Below are 24,894 nucleotides of genomic sequence, written 5' to 3' on the forward strand. Positions count from 1 at the left end.
AAGCTTGGTTCTCCCACTTCCTTCCCTTTTGGAAAAACAGGCCAGACCTTCTGAAAGTGGTGCAGGAACTGCTTCTGGGACAACTATTCTTGACAGAGCAGGAAGTTTCTGGAGAACACCTTGATGGTAAAACTGAGAAGACACCTAAGCAAAAAGGTGAACTTGTACGTTTTGTCCAAACCAACTCATTTTCCAAGCCACATGATGAACTGAAGTTGTCTTGTGAGGCCCAGCTAGTAAAGGCAGGTGAAGTGCCCAAGGTAGGCCTGAAAGATGCCTCAGTGCAGACTGTGGCCACAGAGGGCGACCTGCTCAGATTCAAGCACGAAGCAACGAGAGAGGCTTGGGGAGAGAAACCGATCAAGAATGCACTCAGCACAGAGCATCGGCCAGAGAACCTGCACGGGGTGCCTGGGTGGCAGGCTGCCCTCCTTTCCCTCCCTGGAGGGACCAACAGAGTAAGTTTTTCCATGTAATAATTATGTACTTACTTTATCCATACAAAAAACTTTGAAAATCACCTTTAATCTCACCACTTCTTTCCCATTTATATGACGAGAATGTCCAGTGTCTCCCTCTGCTTGCACTTACCCTGGCCTCCACCCAGAGCTGCGTGTCCTCACTGACCTTCCCCTGCCTCTCCTTCCCTTCACTCCCTCTGTCTCTCTTCCTCCATCTCAGCCCTATCTAATTTATCTATATATTGTGACATTTATGTGTTTTCCTTAGAAAAAACACATGTGAGGTCTTGTTTATACATCTGTCTGTAGCTGTCTCTTTCATGTTATGAGGAACATCTTTCCTTATAATGGCTACATAAGGCTGCATTGTGGAGATGTCCCAAAATTTATACAGTTTTCATTGTATTGATGAACATTTGCTTTTGCAAGTTGCAGTCAAATTGTTATAACCTGACTTTAGGGGTAGGGATGAGAACCTAGGTTGTATCTTGTGCAGACTTTGTGTAGGAGAGGTATTATTCTGAGGGCTTTGTCTATATTGTTTTATCCTGACAACACTCATGAAAGATCTGGAAGCCGTACCCCATGTTCCTGTTGTTAACCAGTGGTTAGGGGGCTGAGCTGGGACTCCCACTGTACCTGACTGCACAGCCACACCCTTTCCCTGGATCAGGCTACCTTCCAACCTGGGTTTGTTGAGTGAATGTTTGCATGTAGATTTTCCTTCAGCTTAGATACTGTCTTTAAGCCCTGCACATCCTATCAAATATGCCAGATTGTTAAAACCAGATTCTTTTGGCAATGTTTGATTGGACCCTTATGAAAATCCTCTTGAGGTCACGGCTTGACCCCCTCACGGCCAAGAATCCCCATAGAAGGGAGATGTGTTCTGGGAGAGAAGGAAATAGGTCGTGTTTCTAATGTGGTTCGGTGAAGGCTGTTGATATTCTTGTTTCTGATGGGTGTTTTGTATTTGAGAAATCAACTGTACACACTGCTTTATAGCATCAGAATGGAGAATTAAGTTTATTTTCTGACCACTAAATTACTGCTTTTGTGCATACAAAAGAGAGTTAGATATATCATTAGCAAAATTGCTTTTGATTGTTTTAAATTATGCACCAAAACTGTAATTTCTAGAAAAGGGTTTTCTAAAGATATCAGTAGAGACCAAAGAGCCAGAGAGAGAGAGAGAGAGAGAGAGAGAGAGAGAGAGAGACTGCCATTATATTAACGGTACTAGAAATGCAAATTTGTGCAGTTTGGCTAGAATAGAAATGCTGTCATCTGCCCCAGCTCCTTCAATTTGTACCTGTATATCAGGAAATCTAGATGTCTTTTGTTTGTTTGGTTTTTTGTTTGAATTTTTCATTGTGTGAGAGATGTTACCCAGTGTTCAGGAAAACTGGAGAATTGAATGGACTTAATTTCCCCAAATATATTAAAACATGTATTTTTTTTAGTTTGAAATTAATCTTCTTGCTATGTCTTCAAAAGGTAGGAAACCGTATTTGTTTATTATTATTTTTAGTATCTATTGGGGATTGTGCTAGATACTCTCTTCCTCTGTGTGTGTATATATATATTATATATGTATTATATGTAATATATATATAATCTCATTTAATATTCTTAAGAGTATGAATTTGGTAGGTATTACCTACATTTTACTTATGAAGAAATATAGGCTTTTAAAAGGCTCAGAAAACTATGCAGAGTGATTTAGCTGGTAAGTGGAGTGACAGGGATATAAACTAAAGTCTGGTTTTAAATGCAGACAGGGATATTATAAACTTGCCTTTCTCTGGGAGAGAAGAGCCCTCCCATCACCACCATGGCCTCCGGTCTGTGCAGAGTAGAAGGAAATTTAATGATATTTTTTGTGGTCTTTGGTAGTTAAGGAGTTGATAATCCTATGGCTTACCTCTTTTAATAGGAGACTCTGATATCCTGTTAAAAGGAACATCACTGCAGCCCGAGGGTGAGACAAGGAGACCAGATATCCTTACAGTTGTTTAGTTATAGAAACAAGGAGACCAGGTATCCTTTCAATTGTTTAGTTACAGACAAGAGGATGGACTTTACTGATATACATGTGTTTGCATCGGGCCTGGCCACTTACCTGCTTTGAGCCTTTGGCAAGTGTCTAGTACAGTACCTTGTACATGGTAGGAGCTCAGAGTGTGTGAGTTCCTGTTTCCCTTCCATTCCCAAGGAAGAAGTTCCAATGTGACATCTTTAATAATGTGGTAGGTGGGACTCTGTTCAGAGTCCATAAGGTAGCATTTTGTGTGGTGTTATTTTAGAACAAGCATTAGGTTGACTGACGGCAGTCTTCCAACTTGAAATTGGCTTTGGCATTTGTGCACTTGCAGATATCTTTGCTGCTGCCATATGACACACAGATTTGGATCCAGGAATAAAGATTGGTGGAGACTGAGGACCAAGCAAATGATTGTTATTTTCCAGCCCTCTTTGCTAAGGCATCCACCTCCTCCCACGTGGTCTCCTTTTGCCACCTCAAACTGTTCTTATCCTTGAACCTGCTCTCTCCTCTTAACCTGGAATTTCAGAGCAGAAAGCATCTCACTTTTCTGAACTGAGCACCGGACCCTGAAGAGCTAGTCTGAGGTCTGACTCTTGAACCTTCTTGCACTGTGACATTGGACTAGTTGTTTGACATCTCGGTTCTTCATCTGGAAAGTAAGAATGATAATATCTCCTATCCTGTGAGTTCTGGGAATGCAGAGTTTACTTCAGGATTATGGGAAAGTATGCTTGAAAGCATTTTATATCCTAGAATGTTCAAGAAGGGGCCCTTACTCTTCTTTCCTTCTTAAGAGACCTCAGTGATCTCATTTCTTGGGTCCCAAATATTTTCTGTTTTCCTCTTGGGTTCCTTCTCCTCTGCTATTTAAAAACTTTAAAAAAACACAGCCTTATTGAGATTTAATTCACATGTCATACAATGCATCCCTTTAAGGTATACAATTCAGTGGGGTTTTTTTAGTCTATTCACAGAGTTGTACAGCAATTTTAGAACATTTTCATCATCCCAAAAGAAACCTTGTACTCCTTAACAGTCATTTCCCATTTCCCCTCAACTCGCCCACCCCAGCCCTAGGCAACCAGGAATCTACTTTATGTCTCTTTCGATTTGCCTATTCTGGATTATTTCATATAAATGGAGTCATGCCATATGTGGTTTTTGGTGACTGGCTTCTTCCACTTAGCATACTGTTTTTGAGGTTCATTCACGTTGTAGCATGTGTCAGTACTTCATTTATTTTTATTGCCAAACAGTATTCCATAGTATATCCATATGGATATACCACATTCATTAGTTGATGCACATTTGAGCTGTTTCCACTTTTGGTTGTTAGAAATAATGTTGCTATTCATGTACAAATTTTGGGGGTGATAATGTTTTTATTTCTCTTGAGTATATACCTAGGAGTAGAATTGATGGGTAAGATGGTAACTCTATGTTTAATCTTTTTGAGGAACTGCCAGACTGTTTTCTAAAGCGCCTGTACCCTCTTTACATTCTCACCAGCAGTGTGTGAGGGTTCCAGTTTCTCCACTTCATCAACACTTGTTGTTGTCCTTTGATTATAGCCACTCTAATAGGTATGAAATAGTGGTATTTTATTGTGATTTGATTTACATTTTCCTTGGTGACTAATGATGTTGAGCATCTTTTCGCATGCTTATTGGCCATACACGTATCTCCTTTGGAGAAATGACTATCAGAGTTTTTCCTCATCTTTTAATTGGATTATTTGTTTTTATTATTGAGTTGTAGTATTTCTTTAAATATAGTCTGGATTTAAGTCCCTCTTCCCAGCTTTTGAATGTTTAAAATTCCCCAGTTGAAAGAGACCCCCATTTGGCCTCTTAAGTTATTGTTTATATGTTCATTCCACAAATAGTTGTTGAGTACCTACCTACTGTGTACTAGTTCTTATGCTAGAAGCTATACAGAGAGTATGGCCAAGATATGCAAAGCCTCTTAACCCTGGAGCTTGCAGGTTGGTGCAGAAGATAGACAAAGAACAGATAATTGCACAGGCATTTAATTAAAATGATACTAATGTTCTCTGAGGGGATATGTAGGGGACAGTGAGTATCTAATAGGGAGCCCGGCCTTTGTCTTGGAAATCAAGGCCCATTTTCCTGAGGAAGGCCCATTTGAGCTGAGTTTTAATGAATGCTATTTAGAGTTAGTTGGGGAAGTAGGAAGGAGTAAGTGTTCTGGGCAAAGGAGTCAGCATATGCTAAGGTCCTGAGGTAGAAGGAAGGCATTTTGAGGAACCAAGATCATTGTTGCTGAGGAGCAGGGTAAAGTGGAAGGGGGTATAACTCAGGCTGTAGGTCCTGCAGGACTTTGTAGGCTGTGGTATGGACGTTGACCTTTGTCTTGAGAGAACTGGAAAGCAATTAAAATAGTTTTAGGCAGAAGAGAGGAGTAGTAGGTTTGTCTTTTTGCTGTAGCATGGAGAGTGACTTAGAGAGGGCAAAAGTGAATGTGTGGAGACCACCCAGGAGACTGTTGCCATGACTTAGGTGAGAACTAACAGCATCTTGGAGTTGAGTGGTAGCAGTGGAGGATGAGAAGAGTTGAAAGAATTGAGAGACAGCCTGAGAGTTATAATTAATGGACCCTGATGAATGGTGAAAGTGGGTGACAAGAATAAAGGGAAACTTAAAAATCATTCCCATGGTTCTAGATTGTGTAGTAAATGGATAGTCATGTGATTCACCAAGACAGAGATTGTTGAAGTGGCATAGATTTGCAGCAGAGACATGGGGTGATGGAGCTGAAGAGTTGAATTTTCAGTTGAATCTGTAGTGCCCGTGAGTCATTATGAATGAAGATGTCTGGGAGTTCTGAGCCTGGGAAATATCCGCTGGGTTGGCAACTTAGTAGCCACCAAAGTAAGGGGTGGTTCTGGGGGACTAGCAGGGGTTGATAGGCCAGACTAGATTAGACTGAGGAATGTTTGGGAAACGAGGAAATAGATAAGGAACAAAATAACATTTCCCAGAAGATCAGGTTGGAAGAAGAACTGCCATTTATGGAGTGTCTGGATTGTCCAGAGAGACAATAGGCCAGGGCCAGGAGGGTGGCGAGGAGAAGCTTGGCCCTTGATGATCAGAGGAGGGACCTGCCAAGATACAAGCTCTTTGGCCGGTGGATAAACATAGCTGCCATTATAGGAACGAGAAGTCTGGGCAGCCAGTTCGAATGCCGTTTTATAAGGCTGGCATGAGAATGTTGACTGTGCAACCAAAGGAAGTGTGTTCAAAGTGTATTCATTGTTGCATATGTGTGTTTTCAGGAGGCTAAGAAGTCCCGCTTGCCAATCCTAAGAAAACCATCCCGGTCATTAGGAAATATGTATCGTCTCCCTGCCACCCAGGAGGTGGTGACGCAGCTGCAGAGCCAGATCTTGGAGCTGCAGGGGGAGCTGAAGCAGTTTAAAACTTGTAATAAGCAACTTCACCAAAAGTTAATTCTGGCTGAAGCAGTGATAGAGGGGAGGCCAACGCCCGACAAAACGTTGCTGAATGGTAAGCACCAAGAAAAATGTATTTCCTGTGAGCTAGACAAACGGCTCAATAGAACTGCTTGAAATGTCAACCTTGTTGTTTAGAATTGCAATAAGTTTGAGTATAAATTTCATGAATTGCAGTGATTAATCTTGACTCCTGACAAATGCACAACAGAGGGAACACAATAAGGAGAATGAATCCATTGCTTTCATTTTATTCTGGAGTCTGGATAAAGGGAAATTGTAGTGCTCATAGGTCTGAGGGTGCACTGCTGCTTTCACTAAGGATTGTCTGCAGATGCCCCAGTTGTGTTTGGCTTTGTCTGTGGACACCTTTGGAGTGTGGCATCAGAGGTATGCAAGTGAGGGTCCACTTTGCAGGGTTCTCTGTAATGTCCAGGCCAACTTGGGGATAATTCTAAACCTTACTAACCTTGCGTCTTCCTCTAGAAGTAACCCACTTCCCCACCCTCTTTGAACCTGCTGGCTCTGCTCTCCTGGGAGGCAAGACAACAGTCCCTGTGTTAAAATGTACCTAAATAGTTAGGATCCAGAGACTTGGAGGAAGTGTGTCTAGTGGCGTCCTCTAGTCTAGGACAGTGGTGCTTAGAGATTTTGGACCACTAACCCTTTGAGAATCTGAAGAAAGCAGAGGGCCCTCCCACAGAGTGATGAGGTGAGCATATAAGTAGCATTTTACATCATTTTCTCAGGGCTCATGATCCACAGAAGTGCATATGTTGACTCCTAATTTTGAACTTCTGTAAGCAGATGGCAGCAGCACCATAACAAGAACAACAAAAGTAATCTTTTATTTATTCATTTCTTCTGTGTGCCAAGCACTATTCTAGGCACTGAGGAGAGAGGAGTGACCAAAGCAGATGAAGTCTTTGTTTAGCTTATATTCTTGTGTGCGTGTAGGGTCGGGGGGAGGACAGAAAGCTGATAATTATACGTACAACATGTGAGAAAATAAGTGCCGTGGAAAAGAACGAAGCAGGGTTTGGGTGTGGGGAATGTGGAGGAGGGGCAGGATTTGCTCACGTCATGAATGCTAGAGAGCCTCCATGGTGAAGTGGCATTTGAAGGGAAACAGGGGAAATGAGTGCACTAGTCATCTTAGGAAGAAGGCAAAAAGGCCCTGGTGCTGCTGTGAACAGGGGAAGATGGATGAATAGTAAGGAGGCTAATTGTGTGGCTGGAGTGGAGTTGAGGAAAGGGAGAGTTGTAGAAGATGAGGTCCGGGAGGCAGTAGATAAGGCAGGCTCTCAAAGGCCATTCTAGGACTCTTCTACTTGGTAAGATTGGAAACTTTTGGAGGGTTTTGAGCAGCAGAGTCATGATTTGACTGAAGCCTTAAAGTAGGAGTTGACAGGCTGAGCGCAGTGTCTCACACATGTAATCCCAGCACTTTGGGAGGCCAAGGCGGGCAGATCACCTGAGGTCAGGAGTTTGAGACCAGCTTGGCCAACATGGTGAAACCCCATCTCTACTAAAAATACAAAATTAGCCAGGCATGGTGGCGCATGCCTGTAATCCCAGCTCCTCAGGAGGCTGAATCAGGGGAATTGCTTGAACCTGGGAGGTGGAGGTTGCAGTGAGCAGAGACAAGAGCGAAACTCCATCTCCAAAAAAAAAAAAGTAGGAGTTGACAAACCACAGCCTGTGGGCCAAATCCAGTTCACTTCCTGTTTTTGGAAATAAAGTTTTATTGAAACACAGCCACACCCATTTGTTTGCATATTGTCTGTGTTTGCTTTTGTGCTTTGATGGCAGAACTGAGTAGTTAGCATAGAGACTCTATGGCCTGCAAAGCCTAAAGTATTTATTATTTGACTTAAAGAAAGGTGGTCCAACCTCTGCTTTAAAGCATCACTTTGGATATGAACCTTTGGAAGGATGGAGTTGTCATTCACTGAGATGAGAAAGACTGAAGACTGCATGAGAGGCAAGCATGAGGGGGACATTAGGGGTCTGGTTTGGACCTATGAGATGCCTGTTGACCATCCCGGTGGAGATATTAGATAGGCAATTGAAGACAGACGAGTCTGGAGTCAAGGGTAGAGGTCTGGATTAGAGATACAAAGTTAGGAAATAGCAATATTTGGTACTGTTTGAAGCTATATGACTTGGAGCCATAGCAACCAGGTCCAGGAATTGAAACCAAGGCTCTCTGGTGGTTAAAGGTTGGACCAAGAAGACCAGCCAGTGAAGGTAGGAGGGATCCAAGAGAGGGTGACTTCCTAGGAGCTGAGTAAGGAGGGGATTAGCAGTGTCAGATATTGCTATAGGACAGGTAAGACAAGGACTGAGGATTGGCTTTGGGATTTAACAATGTGGAAGTCATTGGTGTACTTGAAGGGAGCTGTTTCCATGGAGTGGATGCAGCCTGATTGGCATGGGTTGCAGAGAGAGAATGCAGGAGAGAGATTGGAGACAGCAAGCATGGACAGCCCCGAGGAATTATACCGTAAAGCAATGTAGAGAAGGAAGGCAGTTAGGAGCCACATTGTCACCGAACCGCAAGGGATTCAGTGACTCAGGGGACCATGGATGATTACAGTAAAGTGGGGTCATTGGTGGTATCGTCTGGAAGCATGAGCTGCAAAAGTGGAATTTTCAGGGAAGAGAGAGAATGATCTAGAAGTGACAGTGAGGAGCAAAGACACTTATACACTTTGGGCCCATGATATGAGAGCTATGGGAAAGAAATGACCACAACTTTGAAGGCTGAGGGAGAAGCAGTGTCCTTGGGGTCATCCCAAGTTCACTCAGAGTGACGGGGAGAGATGAATGTTCAGGGAGGATATTGATGCTCTTTGGGACTTGCCAATGAAGGGACTGAGTACCAGTGCAGGAGGTTGCATCAGATTAGAGGATTTCCAGAGTGGGTCAGGGATTGGAGATGACTCTGGAGTCTTGGACATACTGTGGTATTAATAAAACAAGCACCTATTATTTACTGAGTCTTGCTATACACTCTAAGTACATGATCTAATTGGGTTCTCTCAACAGTCCTTTGAGGCAGATACAGAAATTACCACCATCTTATAGTTAAGGCAGTAGTTTCAGAGATAAAAGTGACTTGGCTACAGTCACACTGTGACTAACTTTTCTAGCTAGATGGGAGTCAGCCTGCCTAATTTCAAAGCCCATGTTCTTTACTGTTTCACAAAGCCTAGTATGTGATACTTCTTGTATGGGTTTTATGAAGATCCATAGCCAAAGGTATGTTCCATTTAATTTTAGGTTTTCTTTTGGGTTTACCATAGTTGAGATTCCAGATAAGAAGGCCTTTGGCAGAATTGCTTTTCCCTTACCATCTCCTTATCTCCTTCTTCTAATCCATTCAACCATCATCCAGGCATCTTTTCATTCATTCATTGAACATTCCCTGAGGACCTGCTATGTTTCCAGCCTCATGCATTGGGGGTAGGAGAGAAATAAATCAGATACAGTCTCTGCCTTCTGAGAACTCCCCGTCTGGTGTGGGCTGGGGGAGGTGGCGGTTAACGAAATCAATACAGGGTTGTGGGGACCTTCATGGAGGAAAGATTTTATGGCAAAGGTAACTCAGCTCAACAGAGGCCCTGGCACTTTGTCCATAGCTTGCCATTTTTTTAAATTCAAATTTAAATTTTTTATATTTTGTAGAGATGGGGGTCTTGCTATATTGCCCAAGCTGGTCTTGAACTCCTGGCCTCAAGTGGCCCCTCTGCCTCAGCCTCCCGAAGTGCTGGGATTATAGGCATGAGCCACCATGCTGGCTCCTAGCTTGCCATTTGCACTCAATACTGTTTTTATTTTTTACTGAGATACCAGGGTGCCTCAACTCCAGGTGCTACCTCAAACAGTTGCCTGGGAGACCCTAGGGCCTCTCTCTTCTTGGGAAAAATGGGCACGAATTGATAGAATACATTTTCTCACTCAGCTTTTTGAGAGCCTGAACTTAAACCATTTCAGACAAGCTGCAGTCTATTTATGCTTTTTATGTCCTGTTATGGCAGCTCGATAGATTAATTTTATCTTATAAATTGCATTTTGCCTCCCCAGTGTTTTTATTTTCCCTGTTGTATCTTTGTGTTCTTCTCAGTTGCTTGGCTAAGTTTCAGGTCTTACAGTTTTATTTATTTTTCTTTCTCTTTGTGATTGCCTGTAGCTCAGCCCCCTGTGGGAGCAGCCTACCAGCACAGCCCAGGAGAGCAGAAAGGAATTAAAACCACATCTTCTGTCTGGAGAGACAAGGAAATGGACAGTGATCAGCAAACAAGCTACGAGATCGGTCAGAATTCAACCCCTGTTTGTATTGAACAGCTTCCATGTGCCAGGCACCATTTGGATGTTTTATCTAAAAATTATTACTAAGCCCATAGCAGCCCTCTCAGGGCATTATTATCATTCCAGTCTAACACATAGGAAGCTGAGATTTTAAGAAATAATTGACCCAGGGTCACCCAGCTGGTAAGCAGTAGAAGAGTCAAGGTACAGTAGGACGTCAGAACCCACCCGTCCATGCGTCAGCGTGCTTCTCTACCAGGCAGTGGGCTCGGTTCTGGTGGTTCAACATGAAAAGACACAGCCTGCTCTTAGGGACCCCACAGCTTGGAGGAGACAACTATCCCAACAGCCTGTCGGTATTCAGCGCGGGGCTGCCTGTTGCTGAGGTGTGCTCAGTGTTGGTCCGTGTGCCCAGGAGGAGTGGGTCAGAGGAGAGCCTGTGGCTGAGACTGGGTTTGTGGGGTTTGCCAGGCAGATCAGTGGAAAAGGTGCAGAGATGTGGGTGAGGGCACAGGCAAGTTGTATTCCTTTCTTTTTAAAATTATGAAGTATTAGAAGCATACATAAGCACAAAAGATAATATAACAAATACTCATGTTCTCATTCAACCAGAATGAACAAATGCCTACAGTCTTTTTATGTTAAATATTTTTCCCCCTTCATTAAAAAAAATCACTATTAATCCAGATCCAGTTCACTCTGTTAGAAATAATTGTCCTCAAGAATCCTAAATTTGTCATGGGATGGCCATGGGGACATCAGTCTCTGGAAAAATACTGAGTTGTGGTATATACACTGTTCCCGGTGGTGTATACTTTTGCAAAGTCCAGAGTCACTGCAGTGAATACATGGTCACATGCTTCTGCATGGTCTGGGCTTTGAGTAGAAAGCTACTCTACCAGGCAATAAAGTCCCCCTTAGCTGAATTGTGGAAAGTTGTAGAACTATAGTATTTCTTATAATGCAAATATTCATAAATGGTCTTGGGGACATCTTTTGATTTCTTCTTGATAGTTCTTAATACAGACTTCTTAACTAATTGACAGCTTCCCTTTCCCTGTCAGTACTTCCCTTCATTACTGAATGTCTTTCATTTTTCTGAATGTGCTTCCAGAACTTTGTACATGAGTTGCATCTGCCTGAACTTCCACCTTTTAATTGTTGCGCAGCTGAGGCTGGGTCCTGCGTGTGACATCTTCACTGCTGTTTCTTTTTCACAAGGCCCTTGACAGATACTTGGGATGTGAATAAAGGATTTTACAGGCATCTTGGCCTTCACGTTGAGGGTTAAGAACTCTCTCTCTCTTTGCTCATGCACCGTGATACAGGAGATTCGATTGCGGGAGTGTTACTTCGGGAAGCAGCATTCAGAGTGTTAGAGGCAGACTGCCAGGCTTTGAGGAAGGGCTTTACTGCTTACCTACCCTGAACCCTGAGCAAATTCTTAAGCTCCCTAAGCCTCAACCTCCTCTTCTGTAAAATGGGTATACTAGTGATGCCTCATAATTATTTAAGGAAAGTCCTGGGAACTAATCTTTATTTCCATGAGTGAACACGCTTCTTGCCGTGAAGTACAGACCAAATTCTATTATCATGAGGTTATTACAGCAAAGATAATTTCTTGTCTTGGAGAGTGATTCACTGGAAAAAAAGCCTTATTGAGAGATATCTCCCTCCCCAGCTCCCCTTTCTCTTTCTTGTTCAGCCAGAAATACTTGCTGAGTACATTCTCTGTCGCAGACCCTATGCTGGATACTGGAGAAACAGACATGGATGACGTAATCTCCACCCTCAAGGCTCTTATTGACTAGTTATCATAACAAATTGTGTACAACAAAAATACTATATTAGGAATGCTTCCTTTAGGTCAGGTAGCAGCTGCTTTCTGAAATGAAATGCCATACTTTATGGTATTTGCATCATGAACAGAGACAAGAGTGTACATCAAGTCACAAGGAGTGGATTGCAGAACCAGAAATTGGGACATGCAGTCTGACGAGGATTTGTGTGTGAATCTCTCTGAGAGATCTCCTAGGTCACCCAGTCCAACCCACATTGTTGCTTTTGTAGCATTTTTCCAGACTGGCCTTCGCATGCACGCCTCCGGTGAAGGGCATCTCCTTCTATCTTGGAATGGTTAGAGGATGTTTATGTTACTTGGATTCCTTCACTACTGTGTGCTAGACACTGTGCTAGCCTTTTTTTTTCTTTTTGCAGATTTTGTTCCATATAATCCCTAAAAACACACACATTCAACTTTTCACAGTGATGTTCTTTCCATTTTACAGATAAAGCTACTAAAGCTCAGAGAGGTCAAGTAACTTGCCTATGTGACAGAGCCAGAGTTTGAAACTGTGTCTGTTGAATTTCAAAGACCGGCTTTTCTACTACATTCTGCTGCCCCTTAAGTATTCAGACAGCTCTCTATATTGAACGGGACTTTCCCTGGGCAGCCAGCAGTGTGGCATGGTGGTTAAGAACAGAAGCTCTGGAGTCAGGCCTGAGCTTGAAGCCACACTACAACCATATGAGACATCTCTTCCCACATTTTAGACACAGGGGAAACTGAGGCTCTTGGATAGTAAAGTCACTTGCCTCAGGCTCTGTGGCCTTCAAACCTCATATTCTTTCTGCTGTACCAGTCCACTTCTCAAATAAGTTTGACTGCATCTCTAAGGGTTTAGCTATTACTAGCTATAAGGAAATATTTCCTGGCAGTGTTGTGAGTGAGTGAAACACCTCACTAAAGAGGATGTCAGGGCATCTCCTGGAAGCCGTTAGACATGGAAATGAGAAGACTGTCACGTGTTGTGGATATTCAGAATTACCACTCTTTACTGTTGCTTCACAGAATCTCTCAATATTTCTCACACTGGCACTGACTTCTGGTCTGGGTTAGGTTCTGTACTAGACACTGAGAATGTGAAAATGAAAGGCCACATCTCTGCTATGAAGAAACATGCAGTCTGGTGAGGGAGAGCGGCATTCAGATAACGAATTGCTATGTGAATCAATAAATAAGCCACTTATAATTTTTACTTTAGCACCCAGCACATAGTATATTTGTCTTGAGTAATATGCATAAGGTGCTACAGAACCACAGTGAGTTGTGACTTTTGCATAGTTTGGCAGTGGGCTTGCAGAGGAAGGAAAATTAGATCTGGGTATGGAAAGAGTTCATTAGGTAGGAGTAGAATAGAGGGCTGAGGGTGTTCCAGGCAGAGGGCACGGCCCATGCAAAAGCATGGAGGCATGACACAGCACGCTATATGCAGGGAATCATGGTTAATTTTGTAGGAAATCTCCACAGTGGTGCCAGAGATATTCCTGGAAAGGTTGCCTGGAACTAGATCATGGAAGGTCTCATGTAGATACTGGGAATGTCGATGAATTTTAGGCTGTGTGTGTGGGTTTATCATGGTTAAAATTACTTTTTAGAACAGTCACTCTGAGGAAGAGAACAACTGAGGGGTAAGAGAGAAAGACTAGGGCTTTTTGAGGGAGGCTTGTTAGGAAAGACTGGAGGCTTTTTGAGGGAGGCTTGTTAGGAAAGACTGGAGGCCTTTTGAGGGAAATGTGTTAGGAAATACTAGGGCCTTTTTCAGGGAGGCTTGTTAGGCCACTGCAGTGGTCTTGGCTTGGCTATGGCTCTGAGGAAGGAGAGGGGTTGGATTTTAGTAAAAGAGATACTGACATAAATGTATTTGATTTTCAGACTCTGAGATTTGCCCACCTGATGACCTTGCCAGCTTGCCATCATGCAAAGAAAATCCTGAAGATGTTCTGAGCCCAACTTCAATAGCTACTTACTTGAGTTCCAAGAGTCAGCCTTCTGCTAAAGTCAGTGTGATGGGGACTGATCAGTCAGAGAGCATTAAGACCTCAAATGAGACAGAATACTTAAAACAGAAAATCCGTGACTTGGAAACTGAGCTGGAAGGCTACCAGAATTTCATATTTCAGCTTCAAAAGCACTCCCAGTGCAGTGAGGCCGTTATTACAGTTTTGTGTGGGACAGAAGGGGCCCAGGATGGCTTGAGCAAGCCCAAGAGCGGTTCTGATGAGGAAGAAATGACCTTTTCAAGTTTGCACCAAGTGCGATATGTGAAACACATGAAAATTCTCCATCCGCTGGCCCCAGAGATGATTGATGGCCGGATGCTGGAGAACCGGATGCTGGAGGAACAGGAATACGAGCTGCAGAAGGAGCAGAATATGAACATGCAACTTTTCAGTGAGATCCATAATCTGCAGAATAAGTTCAGAGATCTCTCACCTTCCAGGTACATTCCACCTCTGCCATCTCCCCGTTTAAGCCTGTAGTCCCCCAGTATTGCCACTAGGTGGGAGCCCATGAGCTAAAAGAGAACGCTGCTCTGTGATGGGTAGAGTGTGTTCTGGGGAAGGCTTGATGGTGGGTTCAGGCAGCCAGGTCCTGTGGAGAAGTGAGAGGTGAGGCCACAAAGAAGAGGAACAGCGACCACGCACGTGAACATCCGTTACGAGTCTTGGGTCCTCTGGAAAGCTGCAGGGCAGATCTTGCCCTCCTCAAGTTGGAGGCTCAGGGTAAAGGTTTCATACCAGTCACTTGGTGAGTGATAGTGCCTTTGCTGAACTGCAGTGTGTACTCCTGGACTCTGTTACTGGTTTTTGCTGTGCTGTGAAACTAAAACTGATGTCTAGGCAAGGTAGGAGGAATATAAATATTTTCCATATCTTTACTCTTTGAGGTCATCTTAGAGAAATAAGCTTGTGTGGAAAGAGAAGAATTCTTAGTTCATGAAGATCATGCTTTATGGGCATAGATATATACAGTTTTGCTTCATGAGATACGGCAAAAATGGGATCATTTGTGAAGTTGACCTTCATTTGTCACTAATTTGAGTCAAACACATTGTTCTGAATTGTCAGGAGCCAGGATGAATTTTTCAAGACTTCCCAAGCAGTGAGATTGAAGGAAGCTTGTAATTATTGAAAGGCTGTTGTCTCAGGCCCCTGGTTAGGCACTTTTCTTATCTAATCCTCAAAATCACCTGAGAAGGAGGTATTCCTAAACTAGTTATTATAGGTAAGGAAACAGCCTCAAAGCAGCTGCAGTGACTTGGCAGAGAACATTCACAGAGCTGGTCAGAGCCATTGCCAGGGTTCAAGCCCACATTATCCCACTCCAGTACCCATGTTTACTCATGTTACTCATGAGTTACCCATGTTTACCCATGTTACTCCAGTACTCATATGATACTGGCCCCCACCTTTAATGCTGGTATCATGTAATCTGCATGTGCACACACTATGTTGATGGTGACTGCCAGCCCATGTAGTGTTGTCATTTCCAGGAAGGAGAAAATTACATTGAACTGAAGTGTCAACATCTTTGCCAAGCTACTCTCTGGTGCAAGGTTACTGTGGCCAGTTTACATGAGACACATTTCTCTTAACCTGTGTACTTCTCAGTGCCTTTCTCTTATGGGCTCACACAGGAAAAGATGGCACATGGCAGTAAGAAGGTAATATTGCATAATGATCTTCAAAGTGAGAATTGTGTTTGAATCCAAAATCTTTACCACTTAACTAGCTTTGCAATCAGTTTCTTCTTCTGTAAAAGGGGACATTTATACATTTGTTGGAAGACAGAGGATCAGATAACATATAAAGCACTGAATTCAGTTACTGACAGGTCCTAGACCCTCAGTAAATGGTAGTCAGCATCATGATTATTCAGTGACATTTTGTTCGGGAGGAGAGAGTCCTGTCTTTTTTTCTTTGTGGTACACTTTCTTTATCACACTTCGTGAAAATTTTTGGTAGATCCTCTGACCCTTGGGGCACTTGTTTCTACAATTCAGAATAGTATTTTTGAAGAGTGTATGGAAACTAATTGTTTGCCTGAGTCCTTGCCAATCTATACTTTAATTGGGGGCTTTATAAGGTTAAAAATGTTGCAGAAGAATCTTTGTTCCAGCATTTGTTGGCTGTGTGAAATCAAAGAAGGGGTGACCTTGTACAGTTTCAATTTTTCTAAAAGTATATATACTTGTACAGCTGCAGGCTTTTAAAAATTGTACTCTGTCATTTTTCCAATTAATGTTAAGGTCACAAAAATTCAATTCTAAAATGGTCCAAGTATTTTCTTTCCCCTCTTTTATCAGATACGATTCATTAGTTCAGTCCCAAGCCAGGGAGCTCTCCCTTCAACGGCAGCAGATTAAGGATGGCCATGGCATCTGTGTCATCTCCCGTCAACACATGAACACCATGATTAAGGCATTTGAGGAGTTGCTGCAGGCCAGCGATGTGGATTACTGCGTGGCCGAGGGTTTCCAGGAACAGTTGAATCAATGTGCTGAGCTGCTGGAGAAATTGGAAAAGCTATTTCACAACGGTAAGTAGGGTGAGGTATGCGAGTCCTAAGACATCAGTAATTGACCCAGGACTTCTTGGAGGGGCACAGGAGGAGCTAACTCGTTGGCCTTACTTATCTTTCACCCCTCTGCCTTGATGAGGTGACAGCAGAACCACACTGGCTGCTGCTTCCTCCCAGTGACCACTTCCACATGGCTTGTGGTTGGCACTGTTACAAACCAGGAGTCCAGTTTAGACGCCTCAGGGGCCAGGCTGGCAAGGTACATGAGTGAAGCCAGCCAGAAGGCACTGCCTCTCACTCAGCAGTGGTCACATGGTTGCCAGTTCTTGCATCTTACAAATTTTCCAGAAAAGATGAGTTTTTTGTTTTGTTTTGTTTTGTTTTTTTTGTGTGTGTGTGAAAACTCATGTGTTTTAAATGTTGGCAAGCAAAAAATCCAGTCAACCAAGCAAAATTTTTATCAGTTAAAAAGCATATCGAAGAGTTAAGGATGGCCAGAGGAAGGATGAAAGAAACCTTTGCTATGTGCTAGGTAAAATTTTTAAAATAATTTTTTTTGAGGCTACAGCAAAGAACTCGCATTTACTGTGCACCCAGCTTCATCAGTTGTTAGCATTTGCCACATATGTTTTATCTTTCCCTGTCTGTACACACACACACTCTATTATTATCTTTCTGAGCCCTGTGAGAGTGGATTGATGCTATGATGTTCCTTTCTCCCTAGATAATTCAGGGTGTGGTTCCTCAGACCAAGGACATTCTCGTGCATAACCATGGTACTGTTATCACAATCAGAAATAGTGTTGTCTAATATACTATTATTTAATATACAGCCTATATTTGAATTTTTATAATTAATTCAATAATGTCTTTTACGACAGTTTGTTCTGTATCCTGATCCTGATCCGGGATCCAGTCCCCACATTACATTTAGTTGTCATGTGTCTCTCGTCTCCTTTAATCTGGAGTAGTTCCTCACCCTTTCTTCTTTTCATGATGTGAACATACTTGAATAGTTCAGGCTAGCCCCTCACTTTGGGGTCATCTGTTCTTTCCACAAGATTCAATTCACGATTAGATTAGATTGGTTAGATTAGATTGGCTATGCAGTTTTGGCAGGAATGCTACATAAGAGATTATTTTGTTCTTATGGTATTTTCTTAAAGAGGCACACAATATTAATCCCATTTTTGGTGATATTAACTTTGATCACTTCCTTAAGGTAATGTCTGTCAGTTTTCTCCAGTGTAAATTATATTAACCTGTGTAATGAATGAGTAATTTGTAGAAGATACTTTGTTACTCTGTAACTATTCTCTTCCTCTTCAAACTTCTACCATGAGTTTTACCATATATTGATGATTCTTGTCTGAGTCAAATGTTCCTATGACAGTTTTTTCTAACACTAACATTTTTTAATCACATTCCTTCTTCATTTATATTAGGTGGCATGTACTAGAAGGATGCATTCTCTATTAAATTCCTTTTATTAATATATTTCTTGTTTATGATCAGTGTGGGCTTGAAGATTCTTATTTTATTCAATGGACTATTATCCATTCTGACATTCATATTATATTGTACCAGATTTGGTAAGTGGCAGTTTCTTTTGACATGTCTCCATCTTTTTGGGAGCACTTCCTTACTTTCTGGGACAAAATAGATTTTCCATGCTCATCCTGTACTGCTCCTGCTCTGAATGAGCCATTTCTCCAAGAGCCTTGATTCCTTTTAGTGAGTAATGATATTTAACAACCAAGATTTGGTGCTAGGTGTGTTCATTGCTACGAGGGTATCATTGTGTCTAGGCCCTTTAGCAGGCTGTGTGTGTGTGTGTGTGTGTGTAAATGTGTAATTTATTTTTTAAAAAAATCATTACTTCACAATGGTGCCTTTAATTCCAGTCCAGACTCACTGGGTTCTTTCCTGTTTTTCCCGCTTCCACATTTTTACTTCCCTTCTCCAACAGTAAGAACCCTGGCTCTGACAACATCACCATATCTGCTGATTTACTCAGTTCTGTAATATATGCACATAGTTCCAGAATTACTCCACCCTTTCCCCTGTGAAAAACAAATCCACTGGAGGAGTTCAAGATTTGTTTATTGAAGTAGTTCTCTTTGTTTGTAGGCTAAAAATATATTATAGTATGTTCTTGAATTTAAAAGTTGTTTGGTTTCATTCTTTGTACAGCTGTTGTTGGGTTAGTCGTTTGAAACACAATTAGATTCATTTGCTTTTATTTGTATTCAATTTTAGAGTTTTTTACTCTATTTTTATTGATTTAATTTTTTGAATATGTATAACATTAATATGATTCCAGAGTCAAAACTGTGAAGTCATTATTTTTGTCCTTTTCCTTTATCTCCATTAGTATTGCTTTCCAGTCCCCTTTCTCTCTTAAACCCATTGGGACTGGACTCTGAGTTATCTCAACCCCTCCACTGAAACAGTTTGCCTGACACTAACAACTTCCACTTTGCCAAATCCAAGAATCAGTTTTCAGTCTTCATCTTGCTCAGACTGCAGCAGTATTTGACGTGTTGATCCCTCGCTCCTTGGCTCACTTGGCTTCCAGACGATGCCACTGAGAGTTCAGTTCTCCTCTCCCTCCCTGGCTGCCTCTGTGCAGCCCTGCCTTCTGCGCGTCTTCCATCCCTGACCAGTCCTGACGACCTTATTGCTGCCACCGCTTCAGCTCGCTTCTCTTATCTCACCTGGATGCTGCAGGTCTCTCCTGTTTGGCCTCTGGGCTTCCATCCTTGTCTCACTGTAGTACATTTTCCACATAGTAATCAAGGATGTTTTAAAAATGTAAATCAGATCATGTCCCATCTCTGCCCCCAAATCAAAGCCTTTCCTTTTCATTCAGTGTAAAAGTCCAGAAAAGGGCCTGCAAAGCCCTGTACCATCGCCCTGGCCGCGCTCTCTCCTTACTTCTGCCGCCCCACCCTCTCCTGCTTCCCCTCCTGAGCTACTGACCCTGCAGTTTTTCTAGCATGCCCAGGCCGGCTCCTCCTTCAGGGGCTTTGCACTTTCTCTTCTCTCTGGTGTCCCTGATCCCTTCAGGCCTTGTCTCGAATGTCATCATATTAGCAAGGTGCTCTTTGACAGCTCTTTATGAAATAGCAAGGCACCCCTGCCTATCACTGACATTCCCTTTTCCCCTTACCCTGCGTTATTTTCCTCGGTTCTACCCACAACCATCTTGCATGTTATGTGTTTACCACCCATAACCATCTTAACCATCTTGCATGTTATATGTTTATTATTCTGCCTTCCCTGTAGAAAGTAAGCCCTACAAGGGTGCATGGATCTTGTCTGTTGTGTTTGTTGCTGTAGTGCTAGGATATAGATAACGTTTGGTGTATGGTGGACATGCAACACGTATTTTGAGAGAATGAAAAAATGAATGAGTGAGTCAGTGAATCCAGTGTTACAGTTGTGGAGAGTATGGCCCAGTGAGAGTAAGCAACTCATCTGTGACCATTTATGGAGTGAATGGCAGAGCTGGGATTTTAAATCAGGTCTCTGGACAAAAAACTTTTCCTACTAGAGCTACTTGTATTATAGTTGGCATCATATAGGTTATTTGATTTAAACTTCACAATGACCTTGGAAGCACAATGTATTAGTTCAGTTTTATAGATGATGAACTGAGACATAGAGATATAACCTTACCTATTTAAATAAATGGGCCTAGTGGTGAAGAATGCAGTCATTGGAGCTGGGCTGGCCAGATTAGAGCTCTGGCTTCCCACTTGTAAGCTGTGTACCTTGGGAAATTTACTTAATTCCTTGCCTTAGTTTCTTTTTTCACCTGTAAACTTAGCATTCTAATACCTAATTGGTGGAGTCTTTGTACGAATTAAATTATGGATGTGAAGCCTTGGATTGGCTCAATGCTGGGTGCATAGTTCTTATGTACTGAGTGCTTATTAGTATTTGTACTTGCTGTGAGTTGGGGCTTAATCCTCAGAACAGCCTGTTTTTCAGGTGAGGAACTTAGACTTAACAAATAAGAGTTTGTTGTTCAAAGTCACAACTGACTTGGTGGAACCAGGATTGGACTCTGTTCCTCTTGTCTTCATATGTACAAAGTAGATGGTTTATGATGGCCCACGTAGTTCATTTAATTCCAGGATAGAACATGGGATAGTTTACCCATCTGGGCCTAGTGAATGTTTTCCCCCAGCTTTTCCAAAGGGCCCAGCAGCTTAGACCTGCTGTAGACTGGTTTTGCTAATACCAGTTCCCAGGACTTTTGAGGACCAGGGTATATAGGAGGACCTGACTTTTCCCAGCTTTATAAAAACCTACTTCCTTCTAGCTAAGGGTATTCTAAATAAGCTAGTTTTCATTTTATTAGTGGAGAAATATCTGGGTCCTCATGATAAAGCCGAATCTTTCAGGCCCAAGTCGTTTTCTGTCAGCCTCTTCTTGAAGGCTCTCACTCTAGGCCCTAGGAAGTGGAGAGCTAAGAGAGGGTGCTTCTGGCACCAGCTGCTTTCCTTCCCTCATCCAGCCACTCCCCTTGATTTATTTTTTTAGTTATTTACCTTGACACGCCCATGGAGAGCCTACTTATTATTTGTCGGTTCTGCAGGCAGACGAAGCATTTTAGGCTTAGCAGATAACACAAACATAGAACTTGATTTTTTCCTACAAAAAGCATAAAAGTCCCAGAAACCTCACCACAGCTCCTTTTCTTAGGGACTAAAATGTAACACAGAGGTAGCTCTTTCTTGGATTCATATAAGGGGTCTGGCTCTTGAATTATGAAACAAGCTTATTGTAAAACAGTTTTATATTTGAGGCAGTCTCATAGCATGAGTTCTTAAAAATTTAAATATAGCCTTTAAAAAAATTAATACAAAGCAATACGTGTTTACTGTGGAATAAAAGATAAGCAGATACTCCTATAATTGCATCACACAACAAAGCGTGAATACCCTGGAGTATATATGCCCAGACCTTTTTTATTCATATGTGTATTTTTTATAGAAATGGGACTATTTGCATCCTCTCCCTTTGTTCAGTTATAGATAATAAATATACATTGTAAGTTTTAGTGGCTGCAGGGCATTCTTTTGTATAAATGTACCATAATTTATTTAATCATTCCCCATTAGATGAACATTCAGATTGTTCCCATTTTGGGGCTATTATAAAGAACACTGTATTGGAATCTTTGTGCATATCTTTGCTATGTCTTTAATAATGTTTGGTTGGTAGGCTCCAAGAATTAGGATGATAGTGCGGTTTCTTAATGCTTATAAGGGGACTCTCCCTTGGATCTGGAAACCTGCAAGATTTTGTGAGTATGTACATTTTTCTGGGGTGAGGGTCTATAACTTAGATTCCCAAGAGGGCTGGGATCAAAATAGATCAGGAACTGGTGTTGCAGCCAGAGTTTCCACTGTACCCTTGTTCTTGGTGCCTCCCAAGAGCAGTTGTATGAATAAGGCAGGTGGTATTTTGTCTGCAGGTATTTTTGAGTAAGCTGTGTTTGAAACTGGGAAAGGTACAAAGAAGACAGTTTGATCAGTGAGCTCACCACATGAACAAAGATAGCTCCTGGAATCCTTTGCCTTAGTTCTCTGCCGACAGAAGTGAACCTGAAACATTGGTTTCTTCTCAAGGCCTTCCAATCTGGAAGCGGCTTTTGCCAGGGGCCTTTGCCAGCCCACCACTCTCTGATGATGATGATGATAATGAAGAAGTTGAAGGAGAAACAATGAGGAAGTGAGAAAGACTGATCTTTATTGGGTGCTTGCAATATGCCAGGCAGGCATTGTTCTCAGCCTAAGAGGAAGTGTTATTTATTATCCTCATTTATTAACAAATGAGGAACAGAGAGGTTAATTCACTTGGTCTAAGTTAGACAGGAGGTGGCAGAGTCTGAATTTGAGTCCATGTAGTTCACTTTCACTGTCTACCCTCCTAACCACCATGATATCATGTTTCTCACACTCCTATCAAATTGGATGCACTGGTCAAACATTTCTGTGGGCCAGACCTTGCATTTCCCCTCTTCCATGATTCCATTCAAACCATTATTTTTTTCTGTAAGACTTTTACTCCCTTTCCACTTAGAGAAATTCTGCCTATCCTCCAGGAAACTTTCTTTGTTCACCTGAAGTGGAAGCAAAATTTATTCTTTCCACACCCTCCCACCCCCGGTTTGTTTATAGCTTGTGCTTGATATTCACATCTGAGTTTGTGATAGAGGCTGTCACAAGGGTGTTGGGTTGGAAAGAACAAGACCTTTGGAGTCAGACAGACTGGAGTTCAGATCCCAGCTTTGTGGGTCATTTATCCCTTGAAGGGCCAGATTTCCTCTATGGGGGAGAGCAGTACCTGTCTTATAGAGATATTTGTGAGGATGAAGTGACATTATTTAAGCTTGTCCAACCCATGGCCCACGGGCTGCATGCAGCCCAGCACGGCGTTGAATGTGGCACAATGCAAATTCGTAAACTTTCTTAAAACATTATGGATTTTTTTTTGTTTTTTAAGCTCATTGGCTATTGTTAGTGTATTTTATGTGTAGTCCAAGACACAGTGTGGCCCAGGGAAGCCAAAAGATTGGACACCCCTGATTTCTTTCATTTTTAAATTTCTGGCCAAACAAAAAACCCAATAGACAGTCCTGATTTGAAGGGTGTCCTGCCTTGACAAATAGTGGGAGCTCAGGAAGATATGTCAACTAAAATTAAAATTGTAAATCCTACAGCTGGCTGAGTGGACCCTTCCCTCAGCTAAGGGAACCCAACAAAACCTGAAAAACTAGTTCAGACCATGATGGCAAAGTGGGGGGCGGTCAGACACGCCTCATACTCTCCTCCCTTTGGAGTTGGCACACAACTGACCAGTATTAACATTAAAAGAGATCCTTAGGCTGACCAAACAGACTCTGTAGCAATAAGAAACCAAACTCTAACGTGACTCCATTATAGCATCACATGACAGATAGCAGGGCTCTGAAAGAAATCAAAGTATTTTACCCCAAAATATATTTCTTTGACATGTTTGAAATGGTCCTGAAATGCTGTCTCTTTTGGGGAACACTTACATTCTGTAGAGAATCCCCTTCCCTTTTCAGGTCTTTTTCTGATCCTGAAGAGATTGGCTGAGAGTCCGGCACCTTTTAAGGATCTGAATAGGAAATATTTGCCTCTGAGGATGGCCATCTCTGGGACTTCATCCACATAAGAAAAACCTTGGTCTCCATAACCCCTTACCTTAACCCAGACACTCCTATTGATTCCAGGTCTTTAGATAATAGCTCTTTCAACCAAGTGCCAATCAGAAAAATGTTTGAATCTACCTATGACCTGGAAACCCGCCACCCACTTTGAGTTGTCCTGCCTTTCCAGACCAGACCAGTGTGTACCTCACATGTGTTGATTCATATCTTATGTCTCCCTAAAACATATAAAACCAAGCTGTAACCCAATCACCTTGGGCATATGTTCTCAGGACCTCCGGGGGCTATGTCACCTGTCATGATCCATAACCTTGGCAAAATAAACTTCAAAACTGGTTGAGATCTGTCTCAGATACTTTTTGGCTTACAGTGACAATAATAATAAGGGGGCATGCATGTTATGGTTAACAGAGTGATCCAGGCTTTCAGAGAAAATGGAGGGTTTTTCCTTCTAAGAATCCCTGGAACTGCCCTCCCTAGAGCCCCTTAAGTGTCTTCCCACCTTTATAAAGCAGTTCTTCCCTCCATCAAAGATATAGCTCCATTGCCGCCTGCCCTAAATGTTCCTTGGTGGTCTGGGCCAGATTCTGTTTGTCTCCTCTGTGTGCCTTCCCACAGCATCCATTGCGGCCCCTTATCACAGCACTGTAGTGCAGTTGTCTTTTGGGTCCACCCTTTCCACTCAGGTGAACTTACTGAAGATAGGGTGGCTCCTCATTCATCTCTGTATCCTCAGTGTCTGGCACAGGAACTTGGGTGGAGCACTGTACATATTAAAATAGAATTAGTTTCTACCAATTACTAGAGAAGTGGAAAGGAAGAAACATCTGGGTCATGTAGGAGATGCCAGGCTATGGAATTTGAAGTTAAGTCTGTAGGACTGATGGATTTTGAACTGGGAAGTACTGTTTCAAAAGAGGCTTCTTAAGCACTGTACAGAATGGATCAGTGCAGAGAGGAAACTGAAGTTGGGTCAACCAGTTATAAGTTTGTCTGGCATAATAGTCTTCTCTTGCTTGTTCAGTT

The 24,894-nt window shown here is 42.3% G+C and overlaps 1 protein-coding gene across 12 annotated transcripts in view; it reads left to right on the forward strand.

Moving 5' to 3' along the window:
• Window positions 1–24,894, forward strand: part of CDK5RAP2 (CDK5 regulatory subunit associated protein 2) — a 191,903-nt gene that overhangs the window by 132,005 nt on the left and 35,004 nt on the right. For 10 of the 12 annotated variants that reach the window (XM_055271298.2, XM_055271295.2, XM_055271301.2 and 7 more), the window contains 5 exons: window positions 41–458; window positions 5,804–6,035; window positions 10,176–10,298; window positions 14,010–14,577; window positions 16,444–16,676. In XM_055271298.2, the coding sequence (XP_055127273.1) occupies window positions 41–458; window positions 5,804–6,035; window positions 10,176–10,298; window positions 14,010–14,577; window positions 16,444–16,676 (1,574 nt within the window). The remainder of the gene's footprint in view (window positions 1–40; window positions 459–5,803; window positions 6,036–10,175; window positions 10,299–14,009; window positions 14,578–16,443; window positions 16,677–24,894) is intronic. The other 2 variants (XM_063636050.1, XM_055271304.2) reach the window with 1 other exon arrangement.

The sequence above is a fragment of the Symphalangus syndactylus genome, chromosome 3 (assembly GCF_028878055.3).
Source record: "Symphalangus syndactylus isolate Jambi chromosome 3, NHGRI_mSymSyn1-v2.1_pri, whole genome shotgun sequence".
Classification (NCBI taxonomy): Eukaryota; Metazoa; Chordata; class Mammalia; order Primates; family Hylobatidae; genus Symphalangus; species Symphalangus syndactylus.